Source organism: Onychomys torridus, chromosome 6 (assembly GCF_903995425.1).
Source record: "Onychomys torridus chromosome 6, mOncTor1.1, whole genome shotgun sequence".
NCBI classification, from domain to species: domain Eukaryota; kingdom Metazoa; phylum Chordata; class Mammalia; order Rodentia; family Cricetidae; genus Onychomys; species Onychomys torridus.
The window spans coordinates 108,264,534-108,291,906 of record NC_050448.1 but is presented as its reverse complement, the minus strand read 5'-3'; the positions used below and the strand labels follow the sequence as shown (position 1 = coordinate 108,291,906).

At 41.3% G+C, this 27,373-nt stretch overlaps 1 protein-coding gene across 4 annotated transcripts in view; it reads left to right on the top strand.

Moving 5' to 3' along the window:
• Npnt (nephronectin) overlaps positions 1-27,373 on the top strand; it is a 69,739-nt gene that overhangs the window by 498 nt on the left and 41,868 nt on the right. For 3 of the 4 annotated variants that reach the window (XM_036191426.1, XM_036191429.1, XM_036191428.1), the window contains exons 2-3: positions 1,514-1,614; positions 16,869-16,919. In XM_036191426.1, the coding sequence (XP_036047319.1) occupies positions 1,514-1,614; positions 16,869-16,919 (152 nt within the window). The remainder of the gene's footprint in view (positions 1-1,513; positions 1,615-16,868; positions 16,920-27,373) is intronic. The other variant, XM_036191427.1, reaches the window with a different exon arrangement.

Sequence of the window (27,373 nt, the reverse complement as noted above, 5' to 3'; positions counted from 1 at the left end):
GAGGATCGGACTCGGGAACGAGGGGCACCCGCGAGCTCCCCTCTTGGTTTCTGGAGGGGACAGGAGCTCAACATGAGGACTGAGAGGGGACGCTGTGTGTGTGTGTGTGTGTGTGTGTGTGTGTGTGTGTGTGTGTGTCCACGCGGCACCGCTCAGACCTGGCGGGCCTGACTGATGCGTGCTCTGACAGGTCCCAACAACCTGGAGCTGGGTCTCCTCTGTCACTCAGCCTGTGCTCCCCAGGCTGCCCGCGCGCTCTCCTCTGAGATCCCCGGCTCTGCGTGAGGGTCGCTCCCCCCAGTCCCCGCTGAAGGCCTCAGCTGGACAGGTTTCCCGCTGCCTCACACCACCACCCACCCCTGCACCCCCCCCCCCCCCAAGTGCCTGTCCCTCAGCTGCCTTGAAGATGCCGCACCTGTTTTACCTGCAATCTCGGAACGAATCAATTCCAGGATTGATTGGCTTTCCTGTCCCTGGAGGGGACCGGAGGGGAAGCCACGGTGCGCGGAAAGAGAGAAGGCGGCTGCTCTCCTTGTTCACCACCTGGTCGGAGGAAATAGAAAGTTAGGGGTTATTTTGTACTTTGGGCCTGAGGGTAAAGAGAAGATGAATTGAAAAGATAAAGAGTTTAAGGAAAAGTGGGAAGCAGTCAGGGGCTAAGGCCTTTTTATTTTCAAAATCAGTTCTTTGCCCACATTGGAATTCGTGGTGCATTGCTGTGGGACACACAGATTTACAAGAAGCACACACACTTGTAATGTATAAAAGCTTTTAAAAAGGCATCCAAAACAGCCTATTTAGATGTGCGGGAGGAAGACAGTCTGGTCAAGGTGTGACTCTAACCAAGGTAACATCACAAGTTAAGTGCTATTTGATGTACAGGATCTGCGTCTTAAACTTGCAGTCTCTTAGGGTGTACTTTACATTAGAGAGGGAAATAATATGAATTGCTGATGCAGACAGCTTGCACAAGGACACTTGATGGATATAGAAAAGAGCTTTGCTGCATTTGATTTGTGAATTACCTCCTCTTGCCCATTTCCTTATCTGTCCTTTATACTAAGCAGAAATTCTCTCTGCTTTGACAGACCTTCTGTTATTCAAGGCTTGTCAGTGTATGGTGAATCAGTGTATGTGTGGTTACATCAGTGTAAGAAGCATCAAACCTGCCCACCCCACCTCACCCCCAGCAGCTGTGAGTCTGGGGACTTTTATTGCAAGCTTTCAGAAAACACCTGGAGAATTGTGGCCTGAGATGTCTTGGTTTCAGCTGGCACTTTTCTGCTCCCTCCTCCTGTGTGCTGGGTGTGTGTATGTTTAACTTTACCATTAGAAATTAGATCATTGAAGAACTCGGGAAGGTGTCTTATCCTCGGATTCCTACAGATGGTAAGGAGTTTGCAGAAAAGTGCTGAGTGTGGTTTAAATATATCTTTGTAAATAAAACAAAGAGAAAAATATTGTAAATCTCAAGTGTCATTATTTATTTTACATTTTTTTGTTTGTTTGGTAGGTGGCCCAGGCAAATAGTATCTTCGATTGGTCTCTGTCGTTATGGTGGCAGGATTGACTGCTGCTGGGGCTGGGCTCGTCAGTCCTGGGGACAGTGTCAACGTGAGTATCAGGTCTGGAGGCTGCAGCTCCCTGGGGAGTGTATCTTCCCTTCATGGTTCTAGACTTTACTCTGCACTTAGGAGGGTTTGCCGTTGCTGAGCTAGTCTTGGCTGGGCAGATTCTGACCCAAATCCTTATCCTGGCCCTTTCCAACCAAAAGCGCCTGGGTTACAGTGCCAGCTTTACCAGTCACAGAGAGCCACCGAGCAAGCTGTCTAGCTTTTATTTTATTAGTTTATGTGTGCGGGTGTTGAGCTTGCATGTATGTATGTCTGTGCACCATGTGGGTGTTGGGGATTGAACACAGGTCTTCTAGAAGAGCAGCCCTTTTAACCGCTGAGCCATCTCTGCAGCCCTGTGCTGCTCATTTAAGCTCTTGTATTCAGCTTCCTCCACCCCAGGGTTCTTATCAGGCTATTTCTTCCTTTGCTCCAAGCTCTAGATGAAGGTGAGATAATAAGTCTAGACGATATTTACACTAAATAAACTCAGAATTTAAGAGTGCCTATAAAATCTTCACCAGAACTATTGTGTACGGTGGCACGTTTGGCATTTGCAAGACTTTTTTTTTTAGAAAGAGAAGTTGTACTGACATCTACATGGGCCAACCAGTAGAGTCATGGAAAACATCATTTGTAAATTCCATAATTAATCAAAGTCCAAAAGCAGACACATCCCACCCCAAATGACCAAGCAGCTTTCTGAGGCATCTTTTGAGCACATCTGGTAAGATGATAGGAACTGAGCTGGGCTCTACACTGGGACATCTTGTCAGGCAGGAGGTATCTTAGGGAAGGATGGTTGAGGTTAGCGGGCAGTGGAGGAGCCTGGCCTAGATATGGGCTGGCAGTGTGAGGAGTCCCGAAGATGAAGCCTTCCATCGGCTGTTATCAAGAATACTTAGATGTTTAACTTCGTTGAGGAAGGAGAGTGATTGTCACGGGGTTGTCAATGCACATTCAGGCTGTTGTCTCTGGGGACAGGCAGGTGAAGAGGACTAATGTTTTACTTCCTGTGACTTGTAAGCACTGGCCCCTTGCTCATTTGGGGCATTGCCTCCTGCTAAAGAGAGATGGAGTTTCTGGTTTCTAGTACATGAAAGGACCAGGCAATATAGTCCTTTTTTCACTGGTTAGTCAACTTAGTGTTGTTTCAGAGAGAAGATGGTCCAAACCAGGACTGGTCTCTGGTAGGATGTAGCCTTCTGCCAAATACATGACAGTGTTAGAAATACTGTCAGTCAGAGGCTGTCAGGCATGATGGCTGATGAGCCACCAGGCTGAATTACCAAAGAGAAAAGAGAACATGGACTGTCTTGGCCCAGTAGTGAATCAAATCCATCCTAGAGAGAACAGGGTCAGCCTCTTTGTAGAAGGCATCACTTGCCTTCTTCCCTGCAGGAACTTTCAGGAAACTGGCAAATTGAACAGTGAAAGGCCTTGAGGTCCATGTGGCGCCCAGCCCCACCCAGGTCAGGGAGCCATGCTCTGGCGGAACGCCCTGTGCGGCAGTCGGGCACACCTTCACACCTGCCCCGGAGGCAGAGATTAGGAGAATGTAGGTTCGATGCCAGGTGTGTTGAAAGAATTCTGGGGTGCAAACTCCTGAGCTCTCTCGAGAGGTCCTGCAGTGGAATTCCCCCAGCAACACTAGGAGCTGTTCTATTTTTCTGTACCAAGTAATTAAAATTTCTCAAGTATGCACTGGCTTGGCAAATCTAAATCTGAACAAGTACAGAGGCCTTTTAAAGTTACAGTGTTGTTATGAAATGTAATCATCCAAGAGATTTCCTAGACTTTTTCTTCCTCCCGTGCATTTCCTAACAGATCGGAGACACTGTCATTTTCAACCCTTCATTTTGTCGCTAAAAGAATGCAAAGTAGGGACATTCCGTAGTTCTCTTTTGTCTCTGTTATTCCTGGGCATGGGAGGAAAGTGCAGTGTAGAAATTGGAGATTAAAATGGTCATGTTACCATGGTGTGTAAGATTGTCTTTCACACATCACCGTTCATCTGAGATGTGGTACAGTTCGGGAGCCAGGAAAACTGAGGGCAGCAGGGACGTTGTTCTGGACAGCCTGCTTTTCCATTCCAGTTTGACCTTCTTGGCTGAATAATTCATCTTTCCTGTGCTTCTTCCATTTTCTTCATCTCTGGAATCAATCAGAAGTATTATGCACCTTAATGACATGTAATACTGAAATGAGGCATCATTCGTAAAGCACTGAAAATTCTTCCTGGCCAGAGCAAACACTACAGTTGAACTTGGTCATGTTGGGCATTCAGGATGGAGAGTGCAGGAAGTGCAAATATGTGCTATCAAATTCTGTGTTCTTCAGTCAGGAAAAGTATACACTTTGTGTCGCTACCGGCCAAATTAAAAATGGTTCTGAGGTTCCCTGTTGCAGTGAAATGAAGTTCCTCTGAATTGAAAGGGGGGCCTTAGCCATTAACGCCGAAGATGGCAAGACTATAAGAATGAATTAGGGGTAGAAGTATTCTTCTGTTTTCCTCTAGCAGAACCTTAGATGGTCCAAATGTCTCCTGTCAGCTCAGAGTCTGCCTTCCTTTGTTTTGATCTAAGGTAGAGGAATGTGAGGGCAGGAGGTCAGCTCAAAGGGATAGAACAGCACCAAACAGAGGCTGGTGGGATGAATGAAGTATTTCTAAATGCTGTTGTGAATGCCTTTGCGAAACTGAAAGTTTTGCACTCAATCCAAGAAAGATGCCTTAAATGAATTAAATTGATGAATTAAATCTGGTAGTCGGTTACCTATGTGATTCCTAACCAGGTTCTAAAAAACATACTGTGAAAAATACTTTTGGCTGTCTGACCTTTAAATGATCTGAGTTATCCAAGTTGCACCATGGTTCTCCTCTGATTGACTCACTTTACGGCAGCACAGCAGAGCAGATGTTAGTGTAGCCACCTGTTATACAGAGCCTTTCAGTTTGTCTCTAGGGATATGTGTTCGTGGGGGAACGTGGTACCCACATTATCTTGTCTGCTGGATCTTAAATGGCCTTTTGTGCAGAGACCCTTCAGAGAGTGTCTGCTCCATTGGGCTGAACATTTGTGACATGTTTTGATCCAACGGTCATCTGAGTCAGATATCTACACAAAACCCTCTCCATCTCACCCCGGCTTGCTCTCCTTCCTCTGGACTTGTTTAGAGAGACTAACATGGCAGAATTGTGGAGTTGTCTGACCTGTGCTCTGGCTTGCCACCCTTAGCCACAAAGCCACAATTAACTCGGGGACTTTCATCTTTTTCTCCAGGACTTCTGAAGGACAGAGTAGAGAAACAGCCCAGTAGGCATGGGGTCTGTCCTCATATTTCCTGCCTGTGCACCCAGAGGCCAACCCCAGCATTCCTGCCATGCTGGAAAGGCATGGCAGTTTCCAGAAATAGGCAGGCTGTGTTTTCATAGTTCTTTTTTGGGTTAGACCCTTGGTGTCTTTCTATTCTTTGATTCTTTGTTTTGTGTTCTTGGCTCATAAATAGGCTCATAAATGCACATTGAAAATTCCACATTTGATTTCCTAATTGTCTTGGGCTTTAGATTTTTTTAATATTAATGGGGTTCTTTATTACCAGATGAAATTCTCTTATGTTTCTCTAGTGGTGATTACATACTTACAGCACACAGTACCTTAGTCTCTCAAATATTGTCACAACATATTTGTTTCTTGCTTGTAATTTTCTGTTCTTTACCTTCCCCATCATCTCAGTGGTCCATTTCATTTTGTTAATTTTTTCTCTCCCCCTGCTAAGTAGAGATTTTTGTAGTTGAGATTTATTGGGTTTCTATGTTTCATTTCCCAAACAAGTAAAAGGACTAGATAAGTTGGGACTTGGGATGAGGCCCCCTCATTTGTACCTCCCTAGCCACCTGGCTGCCTGTAAAGTCCATCCGAGACTTTCACAATGAGAAAGAATGCAGCAGGTCTGGCACTGAGTGCTATGACTTCTCCCTTTGTCTTGGAGATCAAGCTGGACACACAGCTTAATGACAATAGCATTTTTGTTGAAAGCACTTTCTGGAGATGCAAAGGGAAATTCAAAGTAGAGCTCATTCCAGGTTTCAGCTTAGAATTCTTTGTCTATCAGGGCACTGAAGGAAATGATATGAATTAAGATGGTTTGTATCCTTAAGAGAAGGACAAATGCAAATAATTGTTTTGTTTCCTCTGGAGGGTCAGGAAATCTGAACACTTACACCCACAGACAGGCTGCTCTGTCAGTTCTGGCTGATTCTTCCTGTCATATCTCTTAAGTTAGTGAAGGCTGCAGCTGGACAGAGCCCACCTGGAAATTTCAGACTTATCAACTCTAAGCTTAAGGTTAATAAAGAAGGGGCTGTGACATAGCAAGTCGTTCTGAAACCAGTTTGTAGCTACCTGATTATTGCAGATAGACAGTGCATGTTTCTTGATTGTGATTGTGGATGTGGGAAGGATTGATCAGCACAGGTTTGAATTGTTTCTGCATTGTAGCCAGAAGTTTTCCTGTGTCTTGCCCTGTCTGCAGCCACTCAGACCCGAGTAAACACACAGAGGCTTGTATTAATTAAAACTGCTCGGCCATTAGCTCAGGCTTACTACTGACTAGCTCTTACACATAAACTCAGCCCTTTTCTGTTAATCTATATGTTGCCACGTCTTCCATGGCTTTGCCTGTGTGTCATTACATGCTGCTGCTTGGATGGATGGATGGCATCTCCTGACTCAGCCTTCCTCTTCCCAGAATTCTCCTTGTCTGCTTATCCTGCCTATACTTCCTGCCTGGCTACTGGCCAATCAGTGTTTTATTAAGCCAGTGTACAAAAGCATTATCCCACAGCCCTGCATTCTGAGTAAGAGGCTGTTTGATCAAGGCATAGAACTTCATTATAGTAAGCGAGATAAATTATTTATGATTGCTTTCTTGTATCTTTGCTCAGAAACTGAGTCTTGTAAAAAGAAGATGATTTATTAATTTTTTTGATTCTTGCACGAGTCATTGATTTGTTGTCCTTGTTAATACAATTTCATAAACTGTCTCTGGTAATTTAGGTTTTGAATACTCTCTTTAAAATAATTACAGGTAAATTAGAAATTCTTCTTTTCAGCCCTGAGGTTAAACCCTGGGCCCTGCACAGGCTGAACAAGTTCCCTGCCACCAAACAGCCCTCAAATGAAGTCATCTTGGAAGACCACACATATTATTCCCCTCACAGAGGTTACTCCTCATAAACACCTTTTCTTCTGTAGCCAACAAGTAAAACAAATTATGTTGAGCATGGATTATGTCTTCTCTTAAAGCAATTTATTTATAACTGTACAATTGTGTATATCCCAGGAATAACTGGGAATCTGAGATGGGGGTGCTGTCTGGAGCCATCTTGGAGACTGTTGGCAGGCATCTCTGGTCACCTTAAAGGCGCCAAACCCCATTGTGCTGAGCTCATTAGCTTCCTTTCCTAAGTATGGGGTGAGAACAGAGAATCTCTCTTGTTTGTTTTTAAGGTAGGAATAAAAGCTTGGCTGTGGGTAATTTTAGAATTCCTTTTGTCACCAAACCTGAATTCCCAGATCCTTTGGAAGGGAAGTTGGCTTGTGGTTACTGTTGTTTTCTAACAAAGGTCATGCATCTGCCGCTTCCCTGGAAAGGCTGTTGAAGAACACCATGTTCCTTGAGTGACTTGGAGTGGTCTAGGAATGCAGATTCCAGGCCCCGAGTGGTGCTGAAGAATCTTGACCTTTTCAAACAGGTAGTTTTCAAGTGTGTGTAGTCTTCAAAGTTAAGTTTTAAAGAAATGACTTTGCTCTTTCCTTTCCTTCCACGATTAGAACTGAACTTTGCAGTAATGCTGCTAAGAGCCACCGGTTTCCCAAGCTCCTTCCTACAGTTAATTTGGGCAGCTCTTAACCTATACGGATTAGAAGTTTTCATACTTCTCCAGCCGAAGGGCCAGGCTCCTGGAAGGGAAGCCCCGTAGACTCTTGAGAGTTAGTGCCAGGCCTATCCTCACAATCCTGACACAGGAACACACAAGCCCTGCACACAGGGACCTGGGAGCAGAATGCAGGTGTGCTTCTTAGCCAGACCTTCTCCTGGGCTGTGTCCTGCACAACGTTTCTGCTTGGTACTCTTGTCTGCTGGATTCCTGCTCTGTGCAGTTCCAGTTACTCCAACTGCTTTTGAAATGGTGGCCTGTGATGTTGAGCAACTCCGTGTGGATCCCACAGAGAATAAGGGATGGTGCTCAACACAGAGATTGGACCGGAACTGTGGTGGAGGAGGGGGAAGGCCAGCGGGGTCTGCTGGCCTAACCTTTATTACTGTGTCCTCCACAACACAGAGGTAGCTTTGCCTTTTTCTTCTTTTTCTCTCTTTCTCTCTTTACTATAAGTTTGCAAATTCACACAAGTGCAGAAATCGACGCCAAAACTACGGAGCACTTCACAGTTTGTTTCCTGCTGTCTGCCCTCCTTGCACGGGGCCATCATTACAATTTTAGTTTATGTGCTTCTGGAGAGAGCATGTCCTTTTCTTTCCATTGTTTGCTGGTTTTTAAATTTTTCCCAACATTTTCTTTTTAGAATCTTAATTTATTTAGAAAGATGTATTCATTCCCTGAGATAACTACTCCTCAGAAAAAGAAGTGTCATCGTGGTCTTATATACCTGTCAGAGATATTTTTCATATTCTGGGTGCCTTCTCTGTCCCCCTTGCTACCTACCTGCTCTACACAAATATAGGATAGTAGATAAGCTTCATCGCAGAACATCTTAAAGCTATTTCCTTATCTGTATAGGGAAAGTCCTCTTTTTATGGGTTCATTGTGTATGTGCTGTAATTCATTAACCAGTCCTTTACTTCTGGATCTGTATGCTGCTTCTAAAGTAACCTTGAACATAATGCTGAAAAATGTTGAGTTACAGTGTCCTAATAGGTAGGAAAGACGATGTTTGTGTATGTCTGAATGGCATACATATGCTTAGCTTTGGTCCGTTGGAGAGTGCCTTCTCACTTGGTGATGCTGAATCCAGAGACTGATCTGTTGCTCGTTGCTTGATTTTAGGATGCTGTCTTCCCATCTTTCTTCCAGAGAAACCTTTGGTTAGTCTGATCCTAGTTTCTTCTTTCTCCTTAGACTGGTGACATTTGACTGATGTTGGCATGATGGGATGAAATTGGTCCATTTGCCAAAATCTCCCCCCTGGCTTGCAGTCATCAAGCTGTCTACTTTTCATGAATGTAGAGTCTCTTTTGCTGGTTAGAAAGAGTCACTCACTCTTTAAGGAACTGCTTCTATTATCTCTTGACTTCAGCCATAATTCAGTGTACCTGTGGGCTTGGTGTGTGCTGTGTTACTGGGTCCATGATCTGTGAAGGAGGAGGAGAATCCGAGAGTGGAATGCTATCTGGGGACACGTTGTAATAAAAAGACCAAAAGCACTGACGAAAATGTTTTCAACACTGTGGGGATATAGATTCACACTTTCTATTGTCTATTTTGGTTAAGTTATTTACATAACTCATCTTTTGTTTAAAAGAAAAGTAAGAAATGCATATTTAAGTGTAAAAAATGAAAAGGAGGGATGGAGGGCGAGAGGGAGGGAGAAAGCCCACCGGAGCTGCAGAGTGGTAAGTATTTGTTACCTTTATGTTTTCTTGACACTAAGTTCTAGTCTCCAGTGGACAGTCATTGTTCCTTACTAATCTTTATAGAAATGTCTAAATAGTGTTAAGATTTTCACTTTTTATGTAACATCAGCATAAATTAAAACTCTTCCATACCGTAACAAAGGTGTTTAAAGACCAGTCCTTATAGGTTTATGTAGATCTGACTCAGTCTTTTAAACGGCTTTGCAATAGTTTGCTACCATACAGATGGACAAGAATAATCCCCTACTCCTATGCTCTAAAGTAGTTTTCAATATCATGTTCTTACAAGTTATACAAACTACAATAACTATCTGGACATGTGTCATCACTGTTCTATATGAGTAAATGTGGGAGAATTCTACAGCGACATCCTTTTCCTAGAGAGAGAGAGAGAGAGATTGATTGATTTAGTTTTACTGTACATTTTTTATAAAAATGGGATTGAAAGAAGAATAAATCATGACTGATTTTATAAAGTGACATTTTCTGTTCAGTCACTTTCTACTTTTGGTCCCTTTGAAGATGCCTTGAAAGATATGTAGACTCGATCTCCTTATTCCTATTTGTTTATGTTCTGTCTTGTTTGGAAAATGGTGTTTTTTTCAAAATCTTTTTCATCTTTTTTAAAAGTAAGAAGTGAATGTTTAAGTAAAAATTGACCGACAGAGCAGGAGGTGAGCATTGTGGGTAGAGTATAGGTAGGTGGTTAGTGGGCTCCACTATAAACAGGTTCTGCAAAGAAACCAGTGAGAAATTCTTAGATGTCAGCATGTAAACTGGCCACCATCTTACTAGGCACCCACCATCCCCATGTAAAGTATGGTTTGGGGTACAGAGACAAACACAGATATCATACCCAGGCACCATTTCTCCTTCTTACACTATTACATGGTTAGTGGTCAGTGAGCCCAGCAACACTGCTGGTGTCTTGACTGTGCTCATTTCTTCAAAGTCTATATAAGAGTATAGAGGAGTCCACATGATCCCTCCTTGATTCTCTGATCTATCTGGACTTCACAGAGAGCTGCTCTATGGTCTGGAACCCAAACTTAAGGCTCTGCTTTTCACTACTACAGTGTGAGGAAAGGCTGATTCACATGGACTCCTCGCCAAGCCCCTTTGGCAGTGGGACCTGAAATCCTGGTGCACATACACCCTGTATCAATTTCTCTTCATCCCTCCCTTCCTCTGTTGCTCATCTCTCCCTTCTTCACCTCCTCCATTTCTGAAAACTAACCATCACAAAAGTCCAAATAATAACGAAAGGATGATGTGTGTTCTGAGAGGGCACCAATCCAGCAAAGACCGTCTCCTTAGGAGGAGCAGGGATACCTACTCCCTAGGCACCTCCACAAGGCAGCAATCCAACATGCTTTGAGTCTCACCTTGGACAGCCCTGGAGGAGAACTGAGCAGTTAGCACTTTCTACTTAATTGTAACAAATGAGAGATCTGTCTTCAAAAAGTAGTAGATAGCCAAGGCAGTTTAGCTTGGGGGGAAAAAAAATCAGTTGCATTGGTCTAAAGTGGTTGTTAGTACTTCCCCAGGAACATGTTAGGACAAGAAGTAAAATAATTACTAGACTACTAAAAAATTGCATTGCTATAAGGTGATTGGTTAAGTAATACCAAATACAATTTTCTACTTTAATGTAGTAGAGCATCATATAGATTTTTTTATTTCCATACATATTGTTACTAATACATAATTAAGGAGAAAATTATGGTCGTAACAAAGTTCCCATTAAAGCCCACATAGGGGGCTATATCACAGCCCAGATGAGTTGTTGTGGTGTGTGTAAATACACATAGACATCATCTCTTTGTTCATTCCATGTCACTTCATAGTTTTTATAAGGGATTTCAGTTTTAATTTGTCCTGATAACACTACTAATTCAATGTAATTCTGGTGGAGGAAGATAGATACAAATATGATCAGAATTACTTTCACCTTTGGAATATGGTAGATGATTTTGGAGAACAAACAAATGATTCTGTCTTACCAGAAGCCCTTACTTTCCAACATAGCTTGTTAGACTGAAAGTCAGGGCTAATATTGGTAGGTACTACACTTTGGGAAATGAAGATTTGTGACTAAGGGTTGGATAGAGATGATTTTTGTTGCTAAAATGTAAAGCTGCATACTTACTTTGGTCAGTATCTCTCTAACCAGTCTATGGAATAATGGCATAAATTCTCCAGACTGGCTGGGTTCCTGTTAAAACATGACCAGACCCTGTGGTTGGTTGGGTTTGCCTTCCACAGAGCTCATGGACTCTGAAACTTCAGCAGCTTCTCCTCACAGTTTAAAATTGGGCTATATACACAAAAGGAAGGACAAAACACCCAGCAACTCTTAGACTAGTATATACTTTGCGAAATCCTTTGTTACTTTTTCTAGTCATGGTGGTGCATGTCTTTGATCCCAGTGTTCCAGAGGCAGAGGCAGAGGGATTTCCATGATTTCAAGACTGTCCTGGTCTACAGAATGAGATCCAGGACAGCCAAAACTACATAGTGGGACCCTCTCAAAACAAAACTAGAAACAAAACAAACCACAAAACCAACAACCTCTAGTCTTGTTTTCATAAATGATAAATATCAAATTCAATTCCAATGAATTCCCTAAGTGGTAAAAGGTGTGCATTGTGAAGTTGACAGTAACCACTCTGTGCAAGATTTTCTTTTTCACTTTTTATTTAATTGAAAAACTTTTTTTTCATACAATGTATTTTGGTCATAGTTTTTCCTCTCCCAATTCCTTTCAGATCCTTCCTACCTCTCTCTCTACCCAACTTTATGTTCTTTTATATATTTTCATTTTTAAAAATAAGATATATATGAATGCATGTTTTGCCTGCATGTATGTCTGGGCAACATGCCCATGCCTGGTGTCAAAGGAGGCCAGAAGAGGGCTTCAGATCCCCTGGAGTTACAAAAGGTTGTGAGCTGTCATGTGGGTACTGGGATTAAACCTGCATCCTCTAGAAGAGCTGCCACTGCTCTTAATTGCTGAGCCATCTCTCCAGCCTCCTTTTTTTATTTTTAAAATTATATATATGGGGTGGGTAGGGGCAGAGGGATAGGTCGGTACACTTGAGTCCCTGGAGCTACAGTTGCAGGTGGTTGTGAGCAACTCAGCGTGAATGTTGGGAACCAACCAGGTTGTCTGCAAGAGCAGTATGTGCTCTTCATCACCAAGCCATCCTCAGCCCCTGGACTTTCTAAATATAAGCTTCCCACAACCCCAAAGTCCTTAGATCTTCTATTTTGGTATATACTTACGTTAGTTAATTTTTTTAACTGAATAATTACATTTTCTATGTTCTGTGGTATTTTGAGAGTTTTCTTTCAGATTATATTTAAAATTTGCTAATGAATTAAACTATTTACTATATCTTGGTATCTATCTACATATGGCTAGGAATTAAAAATTCTGGTATATAATTTCATTTTTTATTAAAATTGGTTTTGAAGCCAGGCATGGTGGTGCTATGGTTTTACTCCCAGAACTCAGGAGGCAGAAGCAGGTGGATCTCTGTGAGTGCCAGGCCAGCCTGGTCTACTGGTCTACAGAACAAGTTTCAGGACACACTCCAAAGCTATACAGATAAACCCTGTCTCAAAAAAACAAACAAACAAAAAATTATGATATTAAAAAAAACCAAAAAAACAAACCAAAATATAAATAAATGGATGAGCAAATAAATAAATAAATAAATAAATAAATAAACAAACAAATAAACAAACAAACAAACACCAAATAGAAGGCTTCCAGAAAGTTTCTGGGCGCTAATCTCTGTTGGTGGATAAGGACATTTTCTTTTTTTTTTTTTTTTTTTTTTTTTTTTTGGTTTTTTTTGAGACAGGGTTTCTCTGTGTAGCTTTGTGCCTTTCCTGGGACTCACTTGGTAGCCCAGGCTGGCCTCGAACTCACAGAGATCCGCCTCGCTCTGCCTACTGAGTGCTGGGATTAAAGGCGTGTGTCACCACCGCCCGGCAGGACATTTTCATAGGCAACCTACTGCATAATTTTTGAAGAGGTGCCAAAAATAAATCTCCTGCATGCTCTTTGTGCCTTAGTATAGTGTGAGAAGCTCTAGGGTGGAGTTCATTAGGATCATGTAACACAAGAAAACCTGTCCCACTTTCTCCTTCTAATTTGTTTCTACACAGCTTTTGTAAAATGGTCATGCAAGTTAAATACATCCAACATTGCCAGCAAAGCCACTGGTTTATAGTTCAGGACTCTAGAATAGTCACTTACAACATGTCCCAAAAGTCTGCTTCAGTTCATCTGAGACTCCTCACTGATAATGCCCTGTGTTTTGCTACATACCTTTAAAATTAGTAAGTACAATGATAAGTTTATGACATTGTGATAAGCCAAATAAAGTAAACTCTTCAGTGACTAGCTTTTCTTGCCTGCTGAGCACAGCTTTGTGGGATTTGGGGACAGTGCTAAAGAAAACGAGAGGGAGATGTACTTCTGTGATAAAGTGTATGCCTAACGTGTGTGAGCCCTGGGCTTGCTCTCCAGCAACGGGAAATGATCTTTATAGCCATGCTTGCTGTCAAGCACTTGTAATACCGGTGTTCAGGAGGCAGAGGCAGAAGGATGACAAGTTTGGGGGCAGCCTGGACGACATGGGAACTGGAAGGGGAGGGAGGAAAAGAGGCGAGAGAAGTCAGTCCAGCGACAAGAATCCAGTACCGCGAGTTAGCAACCACAGATACCCACGGGGCCTGACTTATTGCCTGCAGTTTAATTTTACTATAAAGGGTTGTGAGATGCCCAACTGTTAGGCCATTTAAAACCTCTGGAAAGAAAACAATAAAGCATTGCAGACGGAGATGGCTGGGACAATGACCACATGAGGTAGACTGAGGTTCAGAGCCCCTTAAACATGTGGCCCAGCAGGGCAGGTGCCAACTCCTCACTGTGACAAAAGCAAAGTGAAGAGTGTGAGAGGGAAAGGACCGCCATTCCATCTGCCAAATCCTAACCGTCAGCCAAAAGAACCAGCAAGTCTAGAGTTCTCCATAGCCCAGCCTTAAATTTTATAGTTTTCATTGTCAAAAACTTGGCATTCACATGGGAAAATCTCTTCACAGTCAATTACCCAACTTGGCACAGTTACACACAAACATCCAAGATGACAGACAGCAGAACCAAGGCATGTTAAGAACCTAGAAGGGCCCGGCTTTCGGGAGGTGATTTCATGTCCAGTAAAGGTAGAAAACTCATTAGCTCAGAGCACAGGGCATTTAGCAAACCTGTACATTATTTCTTAGGAGCCTCTGCCTCCTGAGTGCTAGGATTAAAGGCGTGCACCACCACCACCTGGCCGTATTACATGTTTAATATTCCTTTAACTTGAAAAGAAGTTTTGTATAGCTTTAAAATGTAAATGTTAGAATATGGGACATTGGTTGAGAGTTAAGGTAGAAGCCTTATTAGAAATATGCATACTTATACCAGTAAATTTACTAAATCTAATATGTCCAGGCTAACTCCTGTTAATTTTTAAGAAGTGACCCAACTTTAAGATATTATAGGAAATGGACTATACAGAACTGCTGGGCTGTGTGGTACTAATAGAGCTAGATTGAAAATAATGATGTTTTCTATCCTCTAATAACTCCTTTTTCCTTTGTTTAACATAACTTAAAATATATTTCCTGATAAATTATTCAAAATTGGTTATGGAATATATTAAAGAAATAGTATTCTCTTACATTTTATTTCTTATGCATAATTATGGCTATAAAACATCATATAAATATGCCATCTAGAATGTTCTTTATGCTTTGATTTATTTTCAGTGTTTTCTTAGATATATTTGCTGCATTTCATTATTCTATTTAAATAGATGGGTCACTATCAGGATATGGCGAATTATTCTAAAACTAAAGGCAATAAAAACAAAATGCAAATTATAAACATAACCAATATGAGTAAAACACCTAGCAAACAAAGCCTGGGGAGATATAACAGTGGGTCATGAGGACCAGAGTTTGAATCCCAGCACCCATATAAAAAGCCATGTGTGACTGCACTTTCCACTAACTCCAGAATTAGGAGGCAGAAGCGAGCAGATTCCAGGAGGGAGCTTGCTGGCAGCCAGCTTAGCCAAAAGGACCAGCTTCCAGTTCCATAAGAAACCCTGTCTCCAGGCAGTAAGGCAGAGAGCAATAGAGAAAGACACCCAGTGTCCTATTCTGGCCTCTGATGTGCTCACACTTGCATACAAAGCCCCACACTCACATGCATGCCACACACACACACACACACACACACACACACACTCACACTCATACATACATTGCCTACACACAAATCACATCATATATAAACAATAAAACAAAAAATCTGGCAAGCAAATGTAATGTTTGTCTTTAATAATACCGTGGACTCATTCTGGATGAATAGTTAAAATTACTGCTTTGACTGAGTGAAGTCAGAACTACAAATTATTCTTCTGTTACTCCAAAAAAAAAAAGACTCCATTAAGTTAGACAAGTACACAAAATTATCATAGTTACAGTGGATGTTTTACATGTTAAAGAGGGAAGACATTCATCCTAAAGAGAAGTAATAAAACCATCTCTTCTGTCACCCCTAGTACTCTAGACTGGTCCAACACTGACCATTGTTTATAGTGTTTTGAGTTTCTTCCCTTGACTTTCATTTAACAGTGATATTTATGTATTACCAAGAGAAATAGCTGAGGTTTTACAGTTAATTCTTGTTGCTATTGACAACCAAAGCATCCGTGCAAGAAGACAGTGCTGTGAAAGGGAAGAAAACGAACTTTAATATGTTCTTCCCAAAGGTGGAGAGAAGAGGGGGCATGCAGTGTATGAGCAAAAGGTAAGTGAACACCTACCAGTATGAGCACTGCAAGCCCTGGGTATTGATTGGCCAAGGTTGTTCATTTCTTTTTTTCAGGTGCTTTATCCAACATTCATTTAAATCAAAGATACTGACTCTAGGAACCAACAGTTAATGTCTTGAAAACGAAATATTGGAAGATAAAGTATCAAAAAAGTTCTGGAATATTTCATTAGAATTTGGACTATAGGTAGCCGTCAAGATGGTTTTCAAGGTGGCTCAGTGGGTAAAGATGCTTGCTGCCAGCCCTGAGAACCTGAGTGGCATCCCCAAGACCAACATGGTGGAAGGAGAGAAGCAATTCCGATAAGCTGTCTTCTGGTCTCCATGTAAACACATGGTACACATGCACCTGTAAACACCCACACCTGCGCGTGTGCGTGCGCACACCCCCCCCCCCCCCCCCACGCACAAAAAAAAATGTCTAAGAATGTTTTTAAAAGAATTTGGACTATAGAAGAATAACATCATAACTTCAATTAGTTCTTAATATTTTTGTTACCAAATGTTTTCTAATGGCAAAATGATGACTAAAATACTACTATTTTAAACATGTCCTAGATTTTTGTTTGTTTGTTTCAGAAAAGCAGTGAAAGTTGAATGTGTGTAAGTCTCCGGGAATGTAACACGTTGGTCATACCCGAGCCCTGCCTCCTTACAGAGAAAAGATCTGGAATGTCTTTTTTTGGCCATTTGTTTTGCAGCTTTCTACGTCTTAAGGCAGAGACTGGCAAGGATAAGGTGCCAGCTCAAAGGTTAGATGAACATATTTCTTGACATAATTTCGTCTAATCTGTGTCTTGAAAGCCATAACATCTAAATGATACTTTATAATGCTATAATAAGGGCTTAGCATTATTTGTTTTGAGTGGCTTGTTTGGGGGAAACTATTCTACAGAAATGTTTTGAGTTTTTTTTTTCTTCTGCTTTTAGTTATTCTAAGCTAACTTTAACTGAGTCCTTAGATTAAACTCAATTTTTATTTCTACCTCTTGTTTTACAAATATAATAAACTGACCTCCATTCTAACCTAAAAGACCATTTAAATTTTTAATGTTTGAAGAAGCAAATGTAGAAAAACAAAGTCCCCCAAATGAAATTACTAACACCAGCCCATCACTAACCTGTGGGAGTTGTGTTTCTTGTTCGTTAGTTCTCCATGGAATAATTCAGGTAAGAAATATTTTTTGCTGTATCAAATAACAAGCTGTATATTGACCATCCCTTCAACCTAATGCTTTGATGCAAAAGTATTCCTTGGTTAAAACATTTGGGAAGTGAGTAAGGTCATTTGGCAGGACTTTCACCATTTTAGTGAGCAATTTGGGGGATCTAATACCAAATTACAACCTGCAGTCAGCTCTAAGGAGGTAATACAAAGTGCTTGCTGAAAGACGCCATCCCATGTCACTGGAGACGGTTTACAGGTAGGATTTCAAGAATATTTGGTGAGAAAGTCAAACTTTTGGGGGGCAGGTTTCTGACCCTAAGTAGAAAGCTGCCTACAGAAGAATTTCTCTGTCTCTCTCTGTCTGTCTGTCTGTCCATCTCTCTGTCTCTGTCTCTCTATTTCTCTTTCTTCCATTAGATATCTCTGTACCCTCAGGTCAGCTTCAAACAAGCTCACTGTGTAGTCCAGGCTGACAAAAAATTCTGAATCTTCCTGCCTTGACCTCCCAGGTTCTGAGATTACAGGTGTAGACTACCAGATCCAACATTGTAGAATAATTCCTCTTAAAAATTTTGAAGTTAAGATGTGATTACATTATTCTCTTCAACCTCCCTCATCTCCTCTCTCAAATTGATGGCCTTTTCTCTTTAATTATTGTTGCATATGTATATGCAAATAAGTACATAAATGCAACCTACTGAGTCCATTTAGTGTTGCTTGTATGTATATGTTTTTCAGGCTTACCACCTAGGGATTGGTTATATTGGATAACCAGTTAAGGGACTCCTTCCCGGGGAAGACTAGTATTTTCTCTCTCGGTACTCATTAACTGCCTGCAGCTTTTCATCTAGGGGTGGTGCCTGTGATATTTCCTCCATCCATATTGTTGTGTCAACTGATGTTTAAACAGTTCTTGATGAATGTGTTGGTCCACATGAAGATCACAAACAGCTCGGAGCTGTGTTTCCCTGCATTGTAGGATGAAGAGCAAAGCATGTTGAAATTGCCTTTCATTTCCCATGTCCATCTTTTGCAACTGAGAATGAATTGGAAGTAGGAAATTTCTCTCGTTGTTTGTGGCTAAAATAAAACCTTTGGTGGGGGTGCTGCCTTTTTTGGCACCACTTCTTTCCCATGTTGCGAATCATGGCTTTCCATAAGGCCCTCAGTGGAACAGTTTTGGTTAGCTCACAGTGCTTGCACTTAGGAAAACAGAAGAAAATGGTAGTGAACTATGAACCTTAGCATTGGCAGTTACTGTGATTTACTAGGAGATCAAGCTGGGAGCCAGGAATGCACAGAGATGAGCACAGCATGAACCTTGGCTCAGGTAGATGAGGTGGTTGGACTTTATTCCTTCTATAATTCTAATATAAAAAAGTTAGGAATAAAGTGTAGAGGGTGGGCAGACAAGATGGCTCAGTGGGGAAATGCTACATGGCCAGGTGACCTAAGTTTAATTCCCAGAGCCTTTATAAAGGTAGACAGGAAAGAGCTGATGACACACATATCATGGCACCTATGTGTGACCCCCCCCAATAGTAATAAGTAGAAATTTTACAAAGAGTTGAGGAAGTTCAGGGGAAGGATCTTTTCCTGCTTAATAGGAGCAATGGAAAATTCATAGGCTCCATGGTGTTCAGTTAATTCATCTGTTCAACAGATATGTATTGAGTAGAACTACACACTGATCTTGAGTTCACTAGTGTAACCCAGTATAATGAAGGTCCAGGCTCCATCCTACTCAGCATCAGTGGTTAAGGTATACATAGCACTGGATAACAGAGATGCATTGGACTGTGATATATTTCGATGTTGGATACTGTAAGTGTACCTCTCAGTGGACAGTACCATCAACCAGGAATGATGGGCTGTGATGATACCACTAAATTGTGATGGATAAGGTGAGTGAAGGGCACTTTTGGAAGATGGAAAACTGCACAAAGATCTCAGAAGACAAAATTATCACATTCCAGGAAATGTATGAATCCTAGTTTGGCATTGGGATCTGTTTTTGAAGGATGTCTGGTAAGAGAAACAAGTAGGAATGTCTCCAGGAGCCTTTGATGTCACATTAAATAGTTTAGCTTTGACCACAAGGTAATAAAGGAGCATGGTAAAGATTTTAAACCAGGAAATTGAATACTATTTTAGAGCATATCCGCTGGTGCTGATGAGTCAAACCTAACATATAGGTGGATTTCCTTCTGGTCAGGGTCTTTTAGCTTGTTTTTGAAATTGTCAGTGTTTCATAGGAAACATGGATGTCACAGACAGATGGTGTTGAAAATCAGTCACTTGGCCTTGCTTCTGGGAATCTGTGGGCTAGAGTTTGTTAAGAAGCAACCCGGATGGACGGCAGAAGCATGTGCCCCATTTTCTCCAAGCTCACTTCCTTCAGGGCAAATGCCTGGCACATGTGGGCATTTGAGGTTTGGGGCTAATTTTGGAACTTCCTCTTTGGCAATTGAAGAAATAACTATTTGAGGTTCAGAGTTGGAGCTTTTGCAGCCCACGTGGTAAAGTTAGACTTGGTTTTAAGGAGTGGTGGGAAGAAAAAGGATAGTAGGGTACTGAAGAATACTAAACCAGAATGGATGAGGAGTCATGGCATGAAGACAGAGGTGGGACAGTGTTTAATGAGGATCTTTTCATTTTGGTGAGAGACAGATAAGAGCCCTACCTCATAGGAATTTTAAGTAAGGATTCAATGAGAACATGTTTACGGAGCTCTTAGCTCTGGGACTGACGAATACTCTCCACAAAGTGGCTGTTGTGGAGGAGAGGGAAAAAGATGGAATCAAGGAGGACTTGAAAGTTTCCGGTGTGTTATTTGGTGAACTAGAGAACATTGGGGGGAGGCTCAGATGTTGACACACCAGTTTGGGATGTGTTAAGTGTGGAACACTTGAGAGACTTTGAAGTGATGTATGCCAGGGTGGGGTCCGGCAGGCACAGGCTGATTCTGGGTCCCCCACCACTGACTCTTCACATCTTTCTTCATGCCTTTGGACCCTTCCAGCCAACCTGGCAATCACCACAAATACCTAACAGAGAGAGGATCAGCTTTAAGTGGAAGAATGTGCCATAGGCACCATCATGTCACATTTGCTGAAATGTTTTCTACAAGTTTTCAGTTTGTGTAAAAATGCCTTTTAGTTCACCCTGCAGATCACAGTTGAATGGATCTTACAATTCAGCATTTCTTTATCACAGATCTTCTTTCTCTCCAGTTAGCCTTTTCTATTTTATTCACTCATTTCTAATTATAGACAAATGTTTGGCCGAAAGTGGATAGTTCTTGGGAAGGATGAGCAGGGTTGCTTTCTGAGTTTGTACACCCTCCTAACTGGTCAAGCCCCAGTTCAAACGGCACTGTCTTTCGTATGCCACCCTTATGGTCACAACTGACCTCTGTCCTCACTATGTTTTGTTATTGCCCTTGCATGGAGCCTGGTTCACGTTACCCCATGATATCGTGGTGGTTTGTGAACCTACATTATTTGTTCTGCTGGGGTGTTTGTCGATGAAGGTAAGCCTGTGTTGTGTCTTAGACACTTTTTATACCAAGTGTAACAATTCCTGTAGTGTGCCACCCAGTTGGTTTGGTACACGTCTAACTGTGTAAGGGATAGGAATTTCTGTTTTACAGAAATCAGTAACTATGAAGGAGCCAGGCCTGATGACACATACACTTAATGCCAACACTTGGGATGCAGAGGTGGGTCTATGTAGCGAGTTCCAGTGCAGGCAGGGCTTTGTGGAGACTCTGTCTCAAAAAAAACAAACAACAAAATATGAAGGAGATGTGATCTTAATAAACAACGTATTATTTTTAGTAAGGATAGTTTACTGTGAAGATTAATTTCTTCACTCTGCCTCTCATGACTTTATATTTCATTAATTCTCTCTTAAGGTTCAAAACGGAAGTCAGTTTAAATGCTTTTAGGCCACTGTGCATGATCCAGTCAATGTTTATTCACTGGTCTGGATAAGACCCTGACCCGGATCTCCAGGTTGCCTTCTGTTAAAGGACTTGTTGTTGTTGTATGGCCCCTCCGGGTTCAGACCCCTTTCTGCTTCCTGTGCCTGTCTGGCTCTTCTTATGCTGCTTGCTCTGAATCCCTTCCCCTGTCCACATGATAAATTTCGACTCATCCTTTCAGATTCAGCACACAGTCTTGAAAGCAGGCCCTGGCATCTTTCTGACTCCCACATCCCTGCAGAGAAATTCTTCTGTGTTCTTTTAACACCTTGTATACCTGTCATGGCTGTCTTTGTCAGAAGGCTGTTGTGTTTCAAAGGAACTTTTGTATATTTAAAGAACTCAAGGCCTGAGAGCTAGCTTTGTAAAACTCTTAAGATACACCGTGAAGTATGTATATGTAAATATATGTATTTGTGATTTATAGTAGACATATACACAGTGGCTCAGAAAGGCCCCGAGGAAGGCTGTACTTAGTACAAGAGGCCAAAGCGAATTTTGGTGATAGTGAAGATCCACTTGAGTAATGAAGCCTGTCTAGATACAAGTCTAATAGACAAGAGGAGAACAGCATTCTCTGTGACAGCATGGGGGTTTTAGAGTGTGGCTTCCAGGGAACTGCAGCTAACTGTATGTGGTTGGAGATGCAGCTGGTAGTCTGAGAAGAATTCCATCATAAGATTGGTTTGAATGCTATCCTACATGCTCGACCAAGGATGATTAGAAAGTCAAATGAAAGGGAGCCAATGAGTGAGTGTAGGGGGAGAACAGCACCCCAAAATCGTGGTTTAGGGAGGGCCCTCTGATGGTGGTTTAGGCCTGGATTGAAATCCATGTGCTAGAGGGAGAAAGACCATTGCTTCCTCTCTTATTTAGCCAATTTTGTACTAATAGACATTTCTATCAGAGAAATTGGGAACAACTAATATTTCCTTTAAAAGAAACCCAAAAGGCCAAATTCACAAATATCCCACATCATATTTGTCTAGACAAAGCCATAATATCAATTTAATTTTTGAAATGATGAATGTGTAGCTTGATTCACTTATTAGTGAACCTTTTAAATGTAGGGATTTTTGTTATTGAAGAAGGTAAAGATGGCTACATTCAAGTTTTTCTGGCTTTTATGATGACTCTTCAGTAAGCTTGGAAATAGAGAGGATCAAATCTTCAACTAAAATAGGTATGGTAAATTCAAGCTTCTTGAAATACTATAATGTGTTTCTTTATTCCTGACTAGTTGTTGCACTGTGCTATCTAATACCTTGTAAGCAACCTCTTTGATTCTGTCAGCACTACTGTCTACATTATTTTCTAACTTTCCTAAATCTGTATGACCACTCAGTGCTTCTTCTGCATCCTTTGTTCTCAAGACACCTGTGCCTGCTCCTGTCTCTCCTTATTGGACCACCTGTCACAGGGTGAGGGTTGATCTCATTCATTTTTATATCCACATTTCTTTTTTTCTTTTTCTTATTAATTTTTTATTTAATTTTACATACCAAACACAGTTTCCTCTTCTCCCATTCCCTCCTCCCCCTCCTTCCTACCTCCTGGCCCCTATCTATTCCTCAGAAAGGGTAAGGCCTCCCGTGGGAGTTAACAAAGTATGGCATATCAAGTTGAGGCAGGACCAGGCTCCTCCCTGCTGCATCAAGGCTGAACAAGGCGTCCAACCATAGGGAGCAGGTTCCAAAAAGCCAGCGCATTCGCCAGGGACAGATCCTGGTTCCCCTACTAGGGGCCCCACAAACAGACCAAGCCTACACAACTGTCACCCACATGCGGAGGGCCTAGGTCAGTCCCATGTAGTCTCCCTAGCTGTTGGTCTAGAGTCTGTGAGCTCCCAGGAGCTCGGGTCAGCTGTCTATGGTTTCCCCCTCAGGATCTCGATGCCCCCTTGCTCATATAATTCCTCCTCCATCTCTTCACCTTGAGTCGAAGAGTGCTTGGCTGATACCCACGTTTCTTAATGTGTGTCCCAGAGAGGGGGCGTTTCCTCTTTGCCATCCTCAGAACCCTATTTTAATAAACACTGAGGTTGCTATGGCTATTGTGCTATGTACTATAGAGTCCCATTTCAATCTGAGTCATGTGAGTTTTCTATAAAGTAAAGCAAAAAAGACAATGTGGTGAACCTTTAGCTTCTCATCCATATTTGGGAGGAGAAGGTAGCTGGGTAATCTTTATAGGTCATTCATTTGCCCAGTGGTAGGTTTGGAACCCCACCCAGCTACCTTGTTCCAACATCTGTACTCTTAACCCCTATTCAAAAACTCACTGAAAAATGAGTAATGGCTCACAAAAAAAAAAAAAAAAAAAAAAAAAAAAAAAAAAAATCTAGGTATCCATGTTATCAAGCACTTCTCTATTTTTTATTTGATGAAGTTTAATCAATGGAAGAAAGAAAGGGGCCAGTGAATATCCATAAATTCCATCTGTTATTACTAACATTTTTTTTTTTTTTACAAATTCTTATCTTACTAACATTTTATACAAATTAGATGACACAGAGTATGACAGGTTGAGACTGCACATCCTGGTATCTTGTAAATACTGTCCTGACATTATTTCAGTGGTGCTTCTAATATCATGTGTAGCAGGAATCTTAACAGGTCTTATTAATAAGAACAAACCTGAGGTCAGTTATTGGGGTGAATGCTGGGAGATCAGAGATACAGAACAAGCCACAGCTACCTCACCTCGCCTGTTCCTCAGCTGGTCTTGTTTCCTCAGACTGCAAGCTTCTGAGTCCTCATCCAAATGAATCTCAGCTGAACTGTACTGCTCAAAGCCTAAAAGCTTAACCAGCCAAATGCTTCCAGTTTCTGGCCCTCACGCCTTATATACCTTTCTGCTATCTGCCATCACTCCCTGGGATTAAAGGCTCACTTCTTGGGATTAAAGGCGTGAGTCCATGCCTGGCTGTATCCTTGAACACATGGATTTCTGCCTCTGAAATGCTAGGATTAAAAGCATGTGCTACCACTGCCTATCCTCTATGTTTAATATTGTTACTGTTCTGTCTCTGACCTCAGATAAGTTTATTAGGGTGCACAATATTTCGGGGAACACAATACCACCACATTTCCCCTTTTTTTGTCTAAAATTTAAAAAAGATTATAACTAACACAAGAAAAACTATCCAATAAGTATATATACTATATATAGTCAAGAATTACATTAATGATGTCGAGTCCATTAACATTTAACAGATTCAGATAAAAACTCCATATATTAACAATGTCCAGTCCAGTAACATTTGATAAACTCAGACAAAACAATTTTATTACTTACCCTATTTAAAACAAGAAGTTCCTTTTTAAAAGTAGATCCAATAATTGACCTTTTTAATCTGATCATATCCATATTCTCTCTTTTTTCTTTTCATAATAGCTTCAGTAATCTACCTTTTGTCATTTTTGTATCTTTCCCTTTTTCTTTTTAGTGTAGATTCAATGATCTACCCATTTATCCTATTATTTCTTTATCTTTTTTCTCAGGGTAGATTCAATGATTTACCTCATATCTATATTCTCTTCTTTCTTTTTCCTTTTTTTTTTTAAAATAAAACCTCTGAATCTAATCTCCATGTTCAACTTTTTTCCTGACCATTAAGAATTAACAACTTGTAACCAACCATTGTAAACAATCAAATGGGTATCAGTCTATTGATCCTGACCTTTTGACTATAGTTCATTGTTAGCTAAAATGTTGATTTTCATTACAGCTTCAGAATCCAGTGTTTATGAACACAACAAGCAGTAAAACAAAGAGATTATTGTATTTTTAAGTATTCTCATAGGTTCCCCTAGAGTCTTTGGAAATTATAGACTGTTTCTTCAAGGCAACGTTTCCTTAGAAATGTCACTTAAATGCCATTATGCACTCGACCACCATTCTCTACGGCCATTCCTTTCTGCTTAGCATTTTGTTATAACCTCTTTTCCCTTTCTCTAAACTACCTCAAGTGCTGGCCTTCCTCGTCTTTCTTAATCCACCAGAGGAGTAGATTGAACATTGACCCCAGCTAAGAAATTTTTACTGAAGTTGGTCAGCTCACTTAACCTGTGCCAAAGTCCACTTCTTTCCTGCCTTACATGATGGGTACTACAGCAAGACATTCAGCTACATGAAGTGTAGGTTAGTGTTTTTAGTTTAGTGTTCAAAAGAACATTTACTAGACATCCTTTTAAATGAGAATCAGAGGTGCTTTACACTGCTTTTAATTACAGCAGGAATTGAATGTTTTGCTTTTGTTGAATAATTGACAGTACACTACAGTCTTTTCAGCAAGCTGAGAGTTGTTTTCTCTGGAGATCTTGCATGGTGGGTTTTGTTCTGCATGTTGATGGCTCAGGGTCCTTCTCAATAGTTCTTTTTCAAAATCTGCCTCTGTTGCTTCCAGGTTCTATTAATAAGCAGTGAGGTATTTCATGTTGCTTTTAGCAACATTTTCTCTTCCAAGGTCAACTGTGCTTTGAAAAGAATATTCTCTTCCTATTTGCACCCCACTCCCCCAAAATCCATCCAGATCAGCTCCCAGGAGTGGCTGGGAGCTCTGGGAACTCTGGAAAAATCTCTTGGTTTCACAGCTGTTCATTCTTCTGCTCAGCTCTTGAATGCCTTTTGCCACCTTGTTCATAAGTAAGGTGAGCTGGAGGAGAAGTCACGACAAGATGGCAAAGGTTACAGATGACACCTCAGACACAAAGGCCTTCTTACATTGAGAAACTCCTTGTCAAGGACAGAGCTTAGGTGGGTTTGTCCTCATCACTTTCCAGAACGGTTGTCACTGTGGCATCTTATTTCCAGACATTGGTCCTTAACTTCCAGTGTGAGTCACTTACCTATGAAATATTATAAAATTAATGTGTAAGATTCATTGTCCCCAAGCTTGGGACAACTTAATTTTCTTTTTTTTTTTTTTTTTTTTTTGTCAGAATTAGATAGCCCCGTTGAGCCCTCAGAACCCCTGTTGCAACAGTTAGGATGCTTCTGATTAAAATTGCAGTGAAACAGACAAATGGACTGGGCCCTCAAAGAGCTATTTGCTTTGACTGTGGAGACTTGGTTCGTTTTCTGGTCAAAACAGTGACTTAGCAGTTATTCTGAGCCCATAGAGAGGGGGCCAGAATGTTGGAGTAAGTTTTGAGTGTGATTTACCTATATGGACTTAATTCTTGTAACTTGTCTTTGAAGGAGGAAAATCTGACAGGTCCCTGATCCTTATGTGACTTTTATTTACTGAGCTTAAACTATGAGGGTGGCAGGGACAGTGCATCATCAGGTGTGGTCCATTTCTCTTGTTCTTGGTCCACACAGAGATCAGAGACACCATGATGCCCCCTCTGATTACCTGTAGTAGCTACAGGCACAGTATGTTACTTCTGGGATCAGTGCATCATCATCTCCCTTTGATGGTTTAGAAGACTGATACTAAATGAAAACAGATCATCCATCCTGTCTCTTTTTCAGTTAGGTGTGGATGGCTCAGTTCACAGAATAATTCAGATCATGCACGTCATTTTTGCTGACCCCTGAAAGCCACATTACAGTAGAGTTAGTTGTTATCAGGCAGGCCAGTTTACACAAAATGGGGATCCAATTCCATATAGTTTTTAAATTGGCATGTACTTTCTGCTTACCTATATGTGTAAATGAAGCTGTTTGCATACCTGTGTGAATATTTGATATTGTTAGACGTTACTAATAGGGCTTGCAGTTATATATCTAAAAAAGCAAAACAAAATACCCTTGTCCGTCTTGATAAGAACAGATTAAGCTCCTCCACAGCCTCGTGGTCAAGGCTAGGCAGGAGTTGTGTTTGGCTGGGTACAACAGTAACACAGGAAGGGGGCTGGTGTGAGGAGTTTTTGCTCTCCCTTTCTTTCCAGTCTCAAGACCACTGGTCACAGAAAAGCTGTAGTTCTCCATTCACAGAGAGAACACAGACCCGGGCCTATCTGCAGGCCTCCTAGGTAGCATCCTAACCACTCCACTCTTACTTCTGTGTCTATATAAACTAGTCAGAATCCAGTCCTTTCTTTACT